Genomic DNA, 18,063 nt, shown 5'->3' on the forward strand with positions numbered 1-18,063 from the left:
TCGGTGGTGTAGCGAGGCTGAGAGGTGCCTGGGATGGTGGTGCCCCTCCCCCGCCCTTGTCTCTGCTCCCCCCCGCTCCTTCTCCGATGCCGCCTGCAACAGACTCCCCCCTCCTTCCCCGATGCCGTCTGCCACAGGCTCCCCCCTCCTTCCCTGATCCTGCCTGCCACACGCTCCCCCTTCCCTTGTACCTCTAGTTGAAGTTGTTGCTCGCAGTGGCCAACATCGTGCTCCTCACGACCCCTTTAGCTCGTCCTCTGACGCCACTTCCTATACGCAGCACCCGAAAGTAATATCGGCGAGAGAGCCGACAGGGTCGTGAAGAGTACGTTGTTGACCACCGTGAACAACTTTAACTAGAGGTTTGGGGGAAGGGAAGGGGGCGTGCATATGGAGGGGAGGAATGGGAAGAGGCGGGGGGAGGGGCAGAGAGGAGGAGGGGTGCTGGCACATTAACATGGCGCCCAGGGTGGACCGCCCCCCTCTTACTACATCACTGCTTGTTGTTATCCCAAGGCATACCGACACCAGGTTATGCTTGCAATCTGTAGCAGAATACAGTGTTCCCCCGTGAATTTGCGAATCACAGGTTCACTAATTTGCGATATTCTCTGACCCGCCTCTTCCTGTAGTAAATTCAGGCTACACCAATCAGGAGCTGCGTGCCAAAGCAGCTCCTGATGGGTATAGCCTTAATTTAGCAACTGGAAGAGGCGTTTGGAGCGTACCACGAGTGATTTTGCATCCACTGGCATCCCATCTGCTCTCTCCTGCCTATAAAAACCATATTTGTGGTTTATCAAAATTCGTGGGGGTTTCTGGAATGGAGCCCCTGTGAATTTCGGGGGGAGTACTGGAGTCTCTTACCATGAAGCATCAAGGACTCAAAAGGAGGTGCCCCTATAACCTCTTATATTGTCTACATAGATCTGAACTAAGCCTCTGAAAGTGTCTTCTCTCTTACAACATAGGGATAATACCGTAATGCTTTTTCCACACGTGCAACTTGTTCTTATACAATAGCGTCCCCCAAAATAGGTGCATTGCAAGAGTCGCCTCCATTTCCTGATCTGCGCATAGCTGTTCGTGGGAATGAAGCTTGGATGGAAGTGGGGGCACCATTGTGATGCGTGTTTTAAAATACACGGGTGCACGCAAAAGCCCTGATTCTATAAAAGGCGCCTACCGGTAGGCACCTAGATTGGAGCGCCTACTGAGTTAGGCTCTTAACTTAAATTTTTAAAATAGGTTTAATTGGCACTGATATGAGTTGAAAGTGCCATTAAAAACCAATGTAAAAAAATAATTAGCCAGAAGGCGTCTACCACATGGTTAGGGGCAGAGTTTGGGTGTTCATTGAGTTAGGCCAAGAAAACCCTGGCTTAATATATCGGCACCTATCATTGTGATGCCTACCAGAGCTTAAGTTGAGTTAGGCATTGCTAGGTTCAGTTCTAAAAATGGCGCCTAACTTTGATTGACAAGTGAGTTAGGCGCCATTTATAGAATCTGGCGCACACGCACGCTTGTAGCTTTGTCATAGGAGGTACAAATTAGTGTGAGGGCATCTGTGACCCTTACCCCCACTTGTGTAGGTTGATCTACGCAAGAGTCTCATTGTATCCTGCAGTGCAGTCCATTGAGTGAAGAGCACTCCAAAAACTTGAAAAGATTTACCGTAACTACCAGTTCTACTGATTTGCTGCGTAACTTAAGCCAGAGAGGCTACACAGGCGGCCGTTAAATATTGCCAACCATTTGCAGAGTTAGTACCAGGGCACAGTGTGGGCATTCTACCTATCTGTGTGGATGGTGCCACTGAAATTTACAGATGGGGCACACACGCGTATCGCAGCAGCTACTGTATGGATAAGTGCTTTTAAAATATGTCCATTTTATTGTTTTTATATCTGAGAATCCCTGGTATTATTCTGTAGGCCCAATACGGGTCTATGTAAAGTTCCATTTGGCTTATTTCAGCAGGATCTGTACATTGCATAGGATTTATCCCAATTTGACACATACTAGGGATTTAATACCAAAGTACATAATATGCAGTTTACAGGATAAATTTTGACATAGTTACAGTACAAGATTTATCAATAGAAGTTTTTATCCTAATGTGACACACAATCGACATACTTTCGGCCTTAGGCAAGGGAGTTAGGTAAAGAGGTGTGTTTTTATTGCTTTTCTAAAGTTGAGGCGTCCTTTAAGGGCGGTATTTCTCACCTCGGTCCCGGAATACCCCCTTGCCAGTCGGGTTTTCAGGATATCCACAATGAATATGCATAAACTTGATTTGCATACACGGCCTCCATTATATGCACATTTCTTTCATGCATATTCATTGTGGATATCCTGAAAACCCGACTGGCAAGGGGGGACTCTGGGACCGAGTTGAGAAACGCTGCTTTAAGGAATCTGGTCTGTCATTGTCGCTCTGTTGAGTGTTTTTTTTTTAACCCTCCTAGAGGGTAAATCTATAATGATGGGCAAGTCACTTAATCCCGTCATTGCCCCAGGTACACTAAATAGAGTTTGAGCCCACCGGGACGGATAGGGAAATATGATAAAGTACCTGAATGTAAAACCACTTTGGATATAAGTGGTATATAAATAATTAAATAAATATATTTAGGTGCCTATTCTAAACAGAAAAGTAGGCACATATTTTCCTGTATGTAATATCTAACTTAGAATTGAGGCAAGAGCCATTATATCAGCCATAGAACTGGTGTAAGTGCATGCACCGAAACCCCAGAGATCCGCATGTAAGTTATAGTATTGTATAGATTACACGCGTGTGAGTCCTGCTTGTGTGGATGCCTACCTGTAAAGTATGCGCTGTGTAAGATACTCGTAGGTGCAAATTTACAGAATAAAGCTTAAGTCAGGGGTTTTCAACTCAGTCCTCAGGACACACCTAACCAGTTAGGCTTTCAGGATATTCACAATGAATATACATGAAATACATCTGCACACATGACCTTCCTTGTATGCAAATCTATCTCATGCATATTCATTGTGGGCATTCTGAAAACCTGACTGGATTGAGAACTCCTGCGTAGCCCTTTCAGGACCAAGGGACATATTTGTCCCATAACTTTAAAATCCTATAAATTTTGATTGGGATAGTCTACAGTTCTAAATTTGATATGTACGGATTCCATAGGATACTGCCTTTATGTAAACAAACTGGTTCCGACATTCATTCATTAGCGTCGTTGCCAGATTGACGAGAAGATTCACTTGCCACACTGTCCATAAGCCAGAAGTTTGATTTTTTTAAATAAAAATAATGATATTTCACAAAAAAAAAAATCAATTTTTTGGCATCTGCAAGCCCTTTTTACCATAAAAATGTCGTCAAAACCACAAAAATTGGCCTACGATCCTTATGGTCCTGAAAGGGTTAAGAGGATAGTCAGCATTTGTATGTGTCTGTGCGCGCGCACATGGCGTGTTATATGCGAGTCTTCTAATAATTTGTGCACGTATTTGACGTGTAAATATTAGCATCGAATTAACCCCGTAGTGACCTGTTCATTAGTGGTGTCTCTCATTTTCAAAAACCAACATTTTATACAAAGTGGGCGATTCGACAGCGTGAAATTGCCGACTGTTGTCAAACTCAAGTGGGGGTCGTTTGTAGAATCTGAACGTTGCAGGTGAATTGCTATAGAACATGTGCGTGTGCTTTTTGTGTCTCAGGTATGGCGTTGCCGTTCAGGACTTTGCTAGCAGTTGGCAGAGTGGGCTGGCTTTCTTAGCCGTGATAAAGGCGATCGATTCCAGCTTGGTAAACATGAAGCAAGCCTTCGAAAGATCGCCACGGGAAAACTTAGAGGATGCGTTCAACCTTGCATATGACAACCTCAGCATTCCGAAGCTTCTGGAACCAGAAGGTAACGTAGTCAAGGTTCCCTGTTGAGCAGAGAGACCAATCAGATTTTAAGAGTTGTGCAACTTTACCAGCCAAAGTGCAAGGTGGACAAATAAAGCTCGTACTGCTGGCTTTGCTATATAGTCACCTTGATATTTGTTGAATGATGGCATAAGAACATAAGAATAGCCATACATGATCAGACCACTGGTCCATCTACCAGTATCCTGTTTCCTCAGTGGCCAATCCAGGTCACAAGTACCTGGCAACAACCCAAATAGTAAAAATAGTCCATGCTACCAATCCCAGGGCGAGCAGCATCTTCCCCCATGTCTGTCTCAATAACAGAATACGGACTTTTCCTCCAGGAACTTGTCTAAACCCATCTACATGAACTGCTACCACAACCTTGGGCCATGTTTCCAGAGTTTAACTATTCTCTGTGAGAAAAAAAAACATTTCCTCCTATTGATTTTATGTTCAAATCTTTTTTATTTTTGTGAAAGCCAAAACAGAACATAAGAATTGCCACTGCTGAGTCAGACCAGTGGTCCATCATGCCCAGCAGTCCGCTCACGCGGCGGCCCTCTGGTCTAAGACCAGCACCCTAACTGAGACTAGCCCTACCAGCGCACGTTCTTGTTCAGCAGAAACTTGTCTAACTTTGTCTTGAACAGAGTCCATCCAAATCAAGATCCAACAAGTACAATTTTTATACTTTTCCCCCCATCTAAACCTTTCCCTAACTAACCAATCCCCCTGTTGACCCCCCTAAGAAAAGAAGAGAGAAAGGAAAAAAAAAATACCCTCCTATTGGTTTTAAAAGTATTGCACTGTAACTTCATCAGGTGCCCTCTAGTCTTTGTTATTTTTCATGGGAGTCTTTGTAATTTTTAGCATAGGGTCCCATTTTATGCAACGAGACCCTGTGCTAAATAACCCAACGAGTAAAAACAAATCAATGTGGGCTACTATTAAGTCGGGTTAACTCCCCCCCCCCCATAGTCACTTTTCAGATGGCGCCTACAAAATCTGCAGTGAGTACCACTGGTTCTCTTATTGATGAACTTAGGGCCTTGTGAGGCCTAACTACTAAACACTATGGGCTAGATTAACTAAGCCTGAGCCAATCTGGGCCTTAGGCTCCTCCCTGTGCATTAAATGATGCACCAGGGCAGGCCTAAGACCCAGGCAGACACATCGCTGTAGTCGGGAGGAGCAGGAGGGACTGAGCACCCCTCCTGCTCCCAACTTGGAGGTACAAACGGTGTCGGGCAGGTCGGGGAATGGGCCTTGCTGGTTGGGGGGTGGGCCATGCCAGTCGCAGGAGGGAGGCCTATGGAGCAGGAGGGACTGAGCACCCCTCTTTCTCCCAACTTTTAAGTACGGGGGTGTCGGGCCGTGCTGGGGGGGGGGGGGGTGCCGTGCCGGTTGGGAGGCTTTTTTTTAATAGGCCTGATATTTTGCAGCCTATTAAAAAAATTTTTTTTAAAAAGCTGACAGAAGCCCTGACAGCAGTGACAGGAGGCTGCTTCTCCTGTCACTACTGTCAGGGTCTGCACATGCTCAAGGATCGCTCTCTAGCGATCCGTGCCGTGGGTGGGGGGGGGCGTGTTAACAATTGTCCCCATTTGCATGCAAGCCTTTTGTGAATTTGTCGGCCTGCATGCAATCGGGAACGGATCGGACACGGGAATCGGGGGTTAGTGAATCTAGCCCTATGACCCTACTTATTAATTCTAATCTAATCTAATCTTCAGTTTATATACCGGGTCATCTCCCAAGGGAGCTCGACTCGGTTCACAAATGATTAAGATAACATATTAACATAGAATTAGAGCCTAAAAAGAAAATGCTATTAATGCATCATTTCCAGAAAACACTAATAGCTAAGACTGAGGTATAAAATTAGATTAAAAAACTGAAGGAATTAAATATACTATTACTGTGGCATTTCAATAGGTAAGCCTTTAAGATACTGTATGAATGGCCAAGTTTTTAAATCTTTCCGAAATTGTTGTAGCTGACCTATCAATCTAACGGAGTCAGGAAGTCTATTGCAAATTTCTACCAGTTTAAACGCCAAAGATTTGCTAAGCTTCCCCGCAGATTTGAGTCCTCTAAAAGAGGGAAACGATAATTTGTATGTCGTTATAATCCTCGAATGACAGGATCTATTAGTATTCCAACATAAAGGGATTGAAGGGTCAAATATTCCATAAGGGAACTTAAAGATGACACCTATGCACTTAAACTGTATCCTAAAACGAACTGGAAGCCAGTGAAGCTTTCTCAATAAAGGGGAAACACGATCGTACTGGCAAAGATGGTTCGGATAGGCTGGAGTGGGCTTCGACTTCTGTAGTTGGAACTTAAGGACAGCGCCAGGCAGACTTCTCTGGTCTACGTCCCAGAAACGCCCTGATGCCTATTAAATCCCTATGGGTGCTGGAGCGATTATCGCAGCGGCAGCTGCTACCGCGGATTTGTAAAAGAAGCCCTTAATTATGACTGCTACTACTCCTACTATTTATCATTTCTATTGCGCTAAAAGGCGTATGCAGCGCTGTACATTTTAACATACAATAGACGGTCCCTGCTCAGAAGAGCTTACAATCTAATTTAGACAGGACAATCTGCTGAGAAGATTGGATGGACCCGGTCTTTTTCTGGCGTCATTTACTATATTGCTCTGCAACTATGATTGCACAGCTATCCAGGTAGTGTCTGACTATCACTGGCTACCATACGGTTAGGCGGAAGGCCTATGCGCAGTCCCAGGATTCCTTTTCAGGTATCCAATGCTGTGGAATGAGAGCCTATTCTCTACCGGCATCTGGGTGTCCAGACTCCGTTACAGAGCACTAGTGTTCAAATCCCCCTTTCTCCTGCTGGTACTCTTTGTGAAATGAGACACTCTACTTCACTTTCCATTGCCATTGGGCTTTACTAAATGGCGCTAGATGGTTTTTAGCGCGAGCTAGCGAGGTAAATGCTCCGATGCTCATAGGAATTCCATGAGCGTCGGAGTAGTTACCTCGCCAGCCCACGCTAAAAACTTCTAGCGCCGTTTAGTAAAAGGAACTCTAAGCCAGTTTGAGCAGGGAAATAACTCCTGTACCTCCATATGTAGCTCGCCTTGAGCTCAGATTTCAAAAATCTAAAAATTGAAAATGCTTACATTAAAGACACACATACTAACAACCTGTAAAGCTCTCTTCTTTTTCGTCCATCCAGACCAGCACAGATGGATGGGTTTACACTCCTCTGCCAGCAGGTGGAGACTGAGAACACATTGACTTTTGGCAAGTGGGCTGTGCAGTCCCACCTACAGTCAGTCTGTTCTCAGCCTCCAGCAGGTGGAGGTGGTAAGCCTTCTTTTCTTCCTAAGGTTGTTTCCCATTTTCATGTGAATCAGACAGTGGCCCTTCCGGTTTTGGGTAGGCGGGAGGGTACTTTGGAGCAGAGACAGTTGCACAAGTTGGATGTCTGCAGAGTCCTCCGTACTTATTTGAACAGGACTCGGGAGTTCAGGCGATCTGATCGTCTTTTTGCTCTCCTGGTGAGCAGTTGTAAGGGGGAAAATGCCTCTAAGGCTTCGATCGCCTGCTGGATGAAGGAGATTATTGCTTCGGTGTACCTTCTTCAGAAGAAATCAGTTCCAGATTTTCTCAAAGCTCATTCCACTCGAGGGCTGGTGGCTTGCTGGGCTGAGTCCTCTCTTGCGTTCCTGGTGGATATCTAGAAGACTGCGATTTGGTCGTCTTTGCATTCTTTTGTGCGCCACTACTGGGTGGATGTTCAGGTGCGTCGGGACGCTGTCTTTGGTGAGCGCGTTTTGGTGGCAGCCCTTCGGGGGTTCCACACTTGATGGGTACAGATTTGATACTTCCCATCTATCTGTGCCGGTCTGGAGGGACGATAACGAAGGAGAAATTAGGTTCCTACCTGCTAATTTTCTTTCTTTTAGTCCCTCCAGACCAGCACAGAACTTGCCCTGTCGTGTTTTTTTCCTCCGCTCGTTTGCGAAGAGTCGGTTTTTCTATGATATCTTTTCTTGGTTTGTTTTTGGGGAGTATAATAAGAGCTGTGGCATCTGATTTAGCTGACGAACTATGGGGACACTTTGAAGGTATCCAATAATGTCCGGACAACCATTTTTTCTTCTCCATATGTGTGTGGAGTGTTGTGTTCATAGTTTACAGTTCTTAAGTTCTTAGTTAGTTCCTGCTTGACTAGTCATCAGATTGATTGCAGATGGGACTGCACAGCTCACTTTTACTACAGCCAAAAGTCAGTGTGTTCTCAGTCTCCACCTGCTGGCAGAGGAGTGTAAACCCATCCATCTGTGCTGGTCTGGAGGGACTAAAAGAAAGGAAATTAGCAGGTAAGATCCTAATTTCTCCTTCATTTACTATGAAGGATGACATGCAAATTTGTGAAACGTTCCATATTTTTAAAAAATAAAACATTTTATTTACAGTATATTTTTAATTGTTTTTAAATCTCAAAAATACAACTGGAAAAAAACACAATCATCATAATAATAATTAATACAGACGCAACATATCCTTAAAAACTGTTCTAGCATAGACATAACACATGAGTTGTCATACTAGGACAGATCAAAGTTCCATCAAGCCCAGTATCCTGTTTCTAGCAGTGGCCAATCCAGGTCACAAGTACCTGACAAGATCCCAGAAGAGGAAAACAGATTTATTCTGCTTATCCTAGAAACAAACAGTGGATTTTCCCAAGTCCATCTTAATAATGGCTTAGAACTTTTCTTTTATGAAATTATCCAGACTTTTTAAAAACCCTGCTAAGCTAACCGCTTTCACCACATTCTTTGCCTACAAATTCCAAAGTTTAATTACACGTTGAGTGAAGAAATATTTTCTCTGTTTTGACTTAAATTTACTACTTAATATATTCATTGCATAGCCCTTAGTTCTAATATTTTTGGAAAAATAAATGTATAGACCTCTCAGCCCTCTCTTCTCCCAGTTAAAGAAACCTAGCCACATTAGCCTTTCCTCATAGGGAAGTTGCCCCATCCACTTTATCATGCTTGTTGCTCTTCTCTGTATCTTTCTGATTCTGCCATATCTTTTTTGAGATGCGGTGACCAGAATTGTACACGTTCTTTTTTTTATTTTTTTTTATTTATTTTTTTATTAAAATTTCTTCTTATAGTACAATAATTAGAAATCATAAGAAAATACAGAAATTAAAATCAATTATAGATTGATAGATTACAGGAAATAAACACATTTCAAGCCCACTTCATGGTGATGAGGTAAATTCCATATGCTGCAGAAATTAAATCTTATTACCCATTTAAACCCAATGGAAGAAAATAATAAATCATCTTTATTTAACTTTAACTCTCAATCTTACTAGCAAGAAAAGTTTCTAAATGAATCGGTTCCAAAAAGACATATGATTTAGTTTGCCAAGTGACGAGACATTTACAGGGAAATTTCAAGAAGAAAGTACCTCCTCCAGCTAAGACTTTAGGGGTCAGCTGATGGGGAAGGCCTTACATCGACATTGAGTCTGTCTAGACACATCTGGGAAAACTGATACTGTTTGTCCATAAAACATCATTTTTTTTAGGAAGATAAGATTTCATTATTATTCTTTTCTATAGATGACATCGTTACTAGTAGAGTGGATCTTTTAGTTATAAATTTGTGAATATTCTCTAGAAAATTAGCAAGATCCAAACTATCTGGAGAATTTATAACGTCCATCTATCCCTCTTGTTTCCCTTCTTTAACCCTATGTGGCACATAATATACATTCAGGATCTTTTTCACATCTATACTTAATTGTAGAAACTCCTTCAGATATAACTTAAAAAATTCTTTAGGGGAGAGAAACTGAGTTTCTGGGAAATTCAATAGCCTTAAGATCGATGCCCTAGACATATTTTCAAATATTTCCAATTTTGAATGAATGATCAAATTATCCTTAATCGCCGAGGCTTGTACCGATTGACAGGCTCTAAGCCGTGTTTCTAATTTCCCCAATGATTTTTCCACACCTGACAATCTAGTATCCTGTTCAGCAAGCTTAACTGAAGTAATTTCAGGATACTTGCTGAAAGTTTGTCAGTTGTCTTGCAATGTTTTAACTAAAGCTCTCATTATATCTTTCAGAGATATCTCTTTATTATCTTATAATGGATCCTCTAATGAAGAATAAGGAAAACCAATCGGGGGAGGAATAGAAGAATACTGAGTCACTCTGGTCTGAGAAGTTTGAGATATATCTTCCACTTTTTGAACTTTCAACAAGTCCTAAGAAACATCACTAATATCTGAGTTCGAAAGTTCCAATCTTTCATCCATGGGTTGTGGGGGTGGGGTAGGTCCCCCCCCCCAATGATAGGGAAGTTTCTAGGAGGTTCAGGGGACTTACAGGCAAAGATGTAGCAGCCGGGATCAGATGTTTGCCCATTGGACATTTGCTCTCGGCAGATCCAGATTTCCCCTTTATACCTCCTTTCCTTTTCCCCATCAAAATACGGGGCAGAGCAATGCTTCCAAGGTGCTCCAAAGGTGTGTGCCCCTTTGGACATGCTCCTTCGGGCATTCGCCCTCGGGCATGCAGCTGCATTCTGCGGAGCGGGCACTAGTTGTAATGTCCCAGAAAGTCCCTCCGACGTGCATCTAGGGTAGCCAGGAAGGTGCCTGCAGCAGTGATGGTGTCTACCACGCTCTCTGAATTGCACACAATATTCGAGGCACGATCACATCTTGGAGCAACACAAAGGCATTATAATATTCTCGTTTTTGTTTTCCATTCCTTTCCTTAGAATTCCTAACATTTATTTGCTTTCTTAGCCATCGCTGCACACTGAGCATAGGTTTTCAATGTTTCATCAATCATGACACCCAGATCCTTTTCCTAATTTGGAACCCTGCATCACACGACTATAGTTTGGGCTCGTCTTTCCCACATGCATCACTTTGCACTTGCTCACATTAAGCATCATCTGCCATTTGGATGCTCAGCTTCGTAAGGTCCTCTTGCAATTTTTCACAATCCTCTTGCGATTTAACAACTTTGAATAGTTTTGTGTCATCAGCAGATTTACCCCCCCCCCCCCACTTTACAAAACTGCGAAAGCATTTTTTAGCACCGGCTGGCACGCTGTATGCTCCGCGCTGCTCCTGATACTCATAGAGTTCCTATGAGCGTTGGGAGCAGTGCAGAGCATTCAGCACGCCAGCCTGCACTAAAAATCGCATTTGCGACGGTCCTAGCACAGACCCCTGGAGAGATTACTGACCATTTAATCCCACAATCTTTTCTATTTTTTAACCAGTTCCTAATCCACAGTAGGACTTTACTTCCTGTCCTATGACTTTATAATTTCCTCAGGAGTCAGTCATGAAGTACCATATATACTCAAATATAAACCAAGATTTTGGGTCCCAAAAATGGGGGTCTCAGTTTATATTTGGGTCAGTACTGACCTGGCCTCCTCTCGAACCTGTTGCAAGACCTGGTGATCCAGCGGTGGGCTGGGACAGGAGGAATCCTTCTCATCTCCTACCCTGGCCAACTTTAACAACTTTTATCTCCTTCCCCCCCCAGCCTACCTTTTAAATCCCTGGTGGTCCAGCAATGGGGGCCAGGACAGGAGGGATCCCTTCCGCCTCCTGTCCCGGCCAACTCTAGGAACATTTACCTCCCTCCCGCCTCCCCGCGTACCTTTCGAATCCCTGGTTATCCAGCGGTGAACGGCAGCAGGAGTGACCTTCCTTTGTTCCTGCCTGTTCAGAGCCACTAGCTGACTAGCTGCCGCAAGTTCTCGTAGGGGTGAAAATTATAGTGGTGGCGTTTTTGTCCTTTGTTGTTCATGGTTTGGTTGATGATGTACGTACTTTGTTCAAGATTGTGCTTTGTTGGTTTATCTCTTTAATAAAATATGACTTAAACATAAATTTTAACCATGTTCTATAACTATTACAGATGTTGGTAAGTGTTGCAGAGTTTTCTAATAAAGGGCAAATGTCATATGGGTTATGCATCCATTTATCTTGTTTTCCCTTATAGATCTAATAGTTGAATCACCTGATGAACAATCCATTATAACCTATGTGGCGCAATTTCTTGAACATTTCCCGGAGCTGGAGGGGGTGAGTTTTTAATCAGGATCATGTAGTTCAGTGGGCTCAAACTCAAACCCTTTGCAGGGCCGCCTTTTGGATTTGTAGGTACTTGGAGGGCCTCAGAAAAAATAGTGAATGTCTTATTAAAGAAATGACAATTTTGCATGAGGTAAAACTCTTTATAGTTTATAAATCTTTCCTTTTGGCTAAGGCTTAATAATAATATTGTAATTTATAGCTAAAGAGACATATGATCAAGAAACTGTTTTATTTTACTTTTGTGATTATGATAAACATACCGAGGGCCTCAAAATAGTGCCTGGCGAGCTGCATGTGGCCCCCGTACCGCGAGTTTGAGGCCACTGCTATAGTTTGTACTTAAGTTGCAGATGCTCTGGACATGTTGTGTTCATCTGCTGGATTTTTCTCTCTTGGCTGTAGCTCTTCTGTATAGGGGGACGGTAGGAGTTGGTAAACTCAAGTTGGATTGAATCAAGTTTCATAAACTGTAATGAAGTCATATTAGAAGATCAAATGTGGACTTGCCACCCAAGAAACGCTGGCACGGTTTGTGCACGATGAGGACATTTTGCAAATTTTGATAATGTGTCTGAGATGGAAGGGTAGAATTTGACTGTCTCCGTGAAAAGCAAATTCAGTCAAATTTGTGGTGAGGTTTAAATTAACTACAGAGGGGTTTTTTTTCCCAGAGATGTACCAAACAAATAGGATTCAGAGGAGAAAGGTCTCTAATTACAGGCCTCGGTGCCAGTAATATGCTTCTGACTCATTTCTTATTTAGGTTTTGAATAGACTGGGGTCAGTATTCAACCACAGGATATCCAGTTAAGACAACTGGATAGTCAAAAGCTTAATCCAGTTAAATCCATGGAGCTGAAAGTCCCTGGATAAAGTTATTCGGTTAACTTGGGAACTGCAGTTTTTCTGACCAGTCTTAACTGGTTATTTTTGACTAAATAAAGTCCAGTATCGGCTAAAAGATAACTGTGCCCACTGTTCCCTTTAAGCTGTGGATGAGTCCTCCACCTAGAGTCCTGCCAGAGGGGGGTGCTGTTTCAAGATCACATTTCCAATAGTGAGGGATAGGCAAGCTCTGTATTTTATTTTATTTATTCAATTTTCTATACCGTTCTCCCAGGGGAGCTCAGAACGGTTTACATGCGTTTATTCAGGTATTCATGCATTTTTCCCTGTCTGTCCCGATGGGCTCACAATCTATCTAATGTACCTGGGGCACTGGGGGGATTAAGTGACTTGCCCAGTGTCACAAGGAGCAGCCTCCAGGCCTCCAGGGACCCTGCTTTTCCCTAGTAATTGCCCCCCACTGGCAGCAAAGCAGTTGGAGGACTACCACTCAGAGGAAACAGTGACTGCGCCCCTGGCATGACTCCAGTCTTAACGTGACCATTTATTTTTTTCATCAAAACGGGACATCTATTAATATTCAGCCCCGCCCCCATCGCGCCCTAGCCCCGCCCCCAATTTCATCCATTCATTTTTCACCCTCTTCCATTCAATGTCTGCCCCCTCCCCACACTTCTATTCAGCATCTGTCCACCCTCTCCCCCACACTTCCATTCAGCACCGGTCCCCCCTCTCTCCGAATGACATCATTTCCTGTTTCAGATGCGAAGGAAAGCCAGTGTGTGCCATGTTAGAGCCCCGTGGCCTGAGTTTAGTTCACTTGCAGGCAAGAGGGTAGTGAGGGAATAGAAGGGAGGGAAGAAGACCTCACCAGACATTTGGGGGGGGAGGGGCAGCCAGGCCCTGCCCTGCCCTTTTTGCTCCCCCCCTAACGCTGGTCCTGGGGCAGGGAGACAGCCCATTCTCCTGCGATCCCCTGTCCCGTTGGCCCCACACACAGCTTCAGGACGCCGTCTCTGAAAACGGGACTTTTTGGCGTCCCGAAGCTATGCATGGGGACAACAGGACAGGGGAGCTGAAAAAGGGACAGTCCCGTTCAAAACGGGACGTATGGTCACCTTACTCCAGTCTCCCCTGCTTGAACCTGCTTTTAATATGGCTAGATATCAAGTTAAATATAAAAAGGAAAACAGAAAAACGACAGGGTACAGATCATTCAAATATCAGCTATCAAAGGTTCACTCTCTTCTGGAGAAAGGGAAGCAGTAGAAACTCACAATACAAAAAGATATAGAAAACAGGTGGAGAAAAAGGCCTCAGTTAAAGCCCAAAAGGACTGGGGAATGCTACTATTCAAGTATACTTCATTACAAGCCAAGTAGACAGTCTCGTAACGGTCATAGGCCATAAAAAAAAACTCCACCCGTTATATTCATAAGTTATTCTATGAAGTACCTCCGCACCAACCCCAGGAATTGTAGAGTCTATTTAAAGCATAAACAGGTCCCACATATATACTGTACAGCGTCAAATAACGGCACAAAAAAGCTTCAAAAAACCCGCCACTTATCTTGTGCTGCTCCTCTTCCAGCTGCATGCAGCATCCACCACACTTCAAGTCTTTACGGGAGAACCCCGTTTCGCAAAGCGCATCCTCGGGGGAATATGCGGAGCAAGTGTGAATTATTCCCCTGAATAGAAGTTATTTATTTTCATGCCTTGCCTTTTGGCCTTAAAAATATACGCAATAATAAACACATAAAATACAACTAAAATACACATCCAGTTCAAATGAAAAGCACAGTCATATCTTAAATACCAGCAAAGGAAGACCCCACAAAAGCTGCCACCTATGGGTCCTTTTACAAAGGTGCAGTAGCCGAATTAGTGCATGCTAAACGCTAACATGTCCATAGACTATAATGCGTGCGCTAAATTGATTAGAACGCGTTAAATCAGCACACGCCTTTGTAAAAGAGGGGGCTAGTCTTGCGCAATAGTTGGGCCAACCCTGCATAAATGTTCACAATTCAGTTCTTTCTTAGAAACCTTATCCTTGGTGGGCACAGAGGATGGGATAGTTAGTTCGGAATTTGAGATCATCTGATGCTCATCAATTGTCAATGCCTTCAGCGCATTTAACCCCCACATTTTTACAAAACCACAAAAGCAGTTTTTAGCACAGGCCGGTTTTGTAAAGGGGGGGTGTTTAGTTAAGATCTACTCGTAATTCTGCCTTTTTTGCCTCCGTTCCGTTCTTATGGAACTCTCTTCCATTTGAAATTCTATCTGAATCATCCTATTCTAAGTTTAGAGTTCTTTTAGAGACTCCTCTTTTTAATTTAGCATTTCATTAGAGATTTCTTTCATTCTGTTTTTGCAGGCATCAAACTTTTTAAAAAAAAAATCTTTCCTTTTAATTTAATGGTGTTCTTTTGCTTCCATTGCTTTTATGTAAACTGCATTAACGTTAAAACAAAATGCGGTCTATAAATTCTAAATAAACATAAAACTGACATCTACTTTTCCTCTCTTGTGTATGTAAGAGTCCATTCTGGTGCTTTGTTTTGAATATTTACCGTATTTCCCCATGTTTAGGCCGCGGCCTATAGGTGGATTTTGCAAACCGGTCTAGTGGGTGCGGCTTGCTTAAATGGGGCGGCCAATACATAGAGAAATACATCATCCCCCCCCCCCCTTAAATACCTCCTGGACTGCCGTGCCTACCTCATCCAATCACACTGTGCAGGGCAGGAGCGACGTTTGCAATCTCAAGCCTCGCCCCGTGCCCTTTCTGATTGGCTGCCATCGTAAGAACTGACGGCAGTCAATCAGGAAAGGCAAGGGGCGAGGCTTGAGATTGCAAACATCGCTCCTGCCCTGCACAGCGTGTTTGGAGGAGGTATTTAAGGGGGGGGAATGATGTACCAGTGTAGGCTGCCCTATTGTATAGGCCGATTTAGGTTTCTAAAACGCTTAGATAAGCCGCGGCTAGTAACATGGGGCGGCTTATCTAAGAGTTTTAGAAACCTAAATTGGCATTTCCTGCGGCCTATACAAGGGGGCGGCCTATATGTGGGGAAATACGGTACTACTGTCTGATTTCAGAACTCGCAAGGGTCATTTGGTCACCTTTTTAGCACTGAGACACTTTTAAAACAGGTCTAGCTCCAAATGTCTATTACAAAAAAAAAAGTCCAGGACCTTTTGTTAAAGATTTCATTATGTCCGACGAGCATCCGAGTCCTAAGCCCGTCCAAACACGCCCCCTTAAGATTTGGATGCACTGGAGACAAAACAACCCGAAAGGCGTCTAGAAACTCTGTTTTGATAACGCCCACTTGGACATTTTAACTAGTAAGACATCCAAGTGGTGGTTTATGCTGTCTTTTGGACATCTATCTTTTTTGAAAATGAGCCCCGTAAGAATAATAATAAAAATTTATTTATAACCCGCAGTACCTTACAGAACCGAGCGGTTTACATCAACAAAATTTGCCAGACGCAGAGAAAATACATTTCTTGAACATATTCATTACATGACAAAGTTTCTAGACAAATTGATCAAATAGATAAGTTGTCAAGGATTTTCTAAATGTTTGATAAGAAAATGAGTTTGAGATCAAATCACTCAAGAATTTGCTCCAAACACCAGCCTGATAGGATAGAGTTTTATCCAGAGATCTTTTAGAAGTACACCCTTTTATTTATTTATTTAAAAATTTCTATACTGCATACAGCTGTGGGGTTTCCATATCACATACATAAAAATCTTGTTTCCCTCCGATTATCACATATAACATAGACATGTCTAAACAACATCGTTAATCGTCCCTGTTATAATAGGGCTAGAGCACAAATTCAATCAATTCTGAAATACTTTAAATCATACATTGATGTCAGAAAAGTTCGAAAAGGCGATTATCAAGTGAAATATATCTTAGCATAAGAAGGCATTGGCAAATAATTTTTTCAGCATTTTCTTAAAATTCATCCTGGCAGAGAACCAATAAGGAAGGAAACAAAACCAGGCTCGGATAAGAAGAAATACCCTGTAAGTCATCTTTCTTTGGCTGGTGGCTAGGATATATTCTCAGTGTGGACAATAATATCTGGGCTGACTGGACGGATCACTTGGATTTTTTTATTTTCTGCTGTCGTACCACAGTTACTGTATTTTTCGCTCCATAAGACGCACTTTGGGGGTAGAAATAAGGGTGCATCTTATGCAGCAACTATCACACGCCCACGCCCCCACCCCCGGTAACTTGATGTAATCCTGGCGGTCCAGCACTACATCAGCAGGCTCCCTTGTTGGACGGCCGCCCGAGTCCCCATCTGCCAGGCAGGCGCGAGCCCCGAGTGCGCCTGCCTAGTCCTGGGCCGCCGCCCGAATGGTATCAGCTCAGCCCAGCACTGCATCGGCAGGATCCCATCTGCCACAGAAGTGAAAGGCGGGCGCAAGCCCCGAGCATGTCTGCCTGGTCCTGTGCCACCGCCCAAATGGTGCTGTTGGTTCTCGCGAGACTCACGGGAGCTAACAGCACCATTCGAGCAGCGGTGCGGGATCAGGCAGGCGTGCTCGGGGTTCACGCCTGCCTTTCACTTCCAGCGCAGATGGGGGAGCCTGCCAATGCAGCGCAGGACCTAGCAGCGGCGGCATGAGACCAGGCAGGTGCGCTCGGGGCTCGCGCCTGCCTCTCACTGCTGCGGCAGATGGGGACTTGGGCAGCTATCCAGCAGGGGAGGCTGCCATTGCAGTGCTGGACCGCCAGGATTGCATCAAGGTACCGGGGGGGAGGAGGGTCCTGTAGAAAGGTACCGGGGAAGGGGGCCCTCCTGCTGGAATTGCAGTAAATTAACCACTAATTTAAATTTACAACAAATGTACAGCTGAGGCAAGAGGCCTTGTGCTGGACATGTGAACTGCTTTAAAAAAAGTTAAAAAGAGGAAATAAAAATGTAAAGGCATTAGAGAGGTGCATTTTCCAAAGCTGAGCAGGAAACAGAAAGAGTTCCTTCCTGCCCTGTCCCTACCTGCCTGCCAGCCACTAGGCACTGCCCTGTGCCCTGTCCCAGCCTACCACTAGACCACAAGAGGGGGGACAGGGTGCAGAGCCTGGCAAGGAGCGTGGGGTTGTGGACAGAGCCTGGCAGGGGGAATTT

General features: G+C 44.0%; 1 protein-coding gene across 2 annotated transcripts in view; it reads left to right on the forward strand.

Annotated features, from left to right (window-relative positions):
* LOC117363385 overlaps nt 1-18,063 on the forward strand; it is a 468,971-nt gene that overhangs the window by 424,116 nt on the left and 26,792 nt on the right. For both annotated transcript variants that reach the window (XM_033950994.1, XM_033950995.1), the window contains exons 24-25: nt 3,715-3,908; nt 11,957-12,039. In XM_033950994.1, the coding sequence (XP_033806885.1) occupies nt 3,715-3,908; nt 11,957-12,039 (277 nt within the window). The remainder of the gene's footprint in view (nt 1-3,714; nt 3,909-11,956; nt 12,040-18,063) is intronic.

Source organism: Geotrypetes seraphini, chromosome 7, assembly GCF_902459505.1.
Source record: "Geotrypetes seraphini chromosome 7, aGeoSer1.1, whole genome shotgun sequence".
NCBI classification, from domain to species: Eukaryota; Metazoa; Chordata; class Amphibia; order Gymnophiona; family Dermophiidae; genus Geotrypetes; species Geotrypetes seraphini.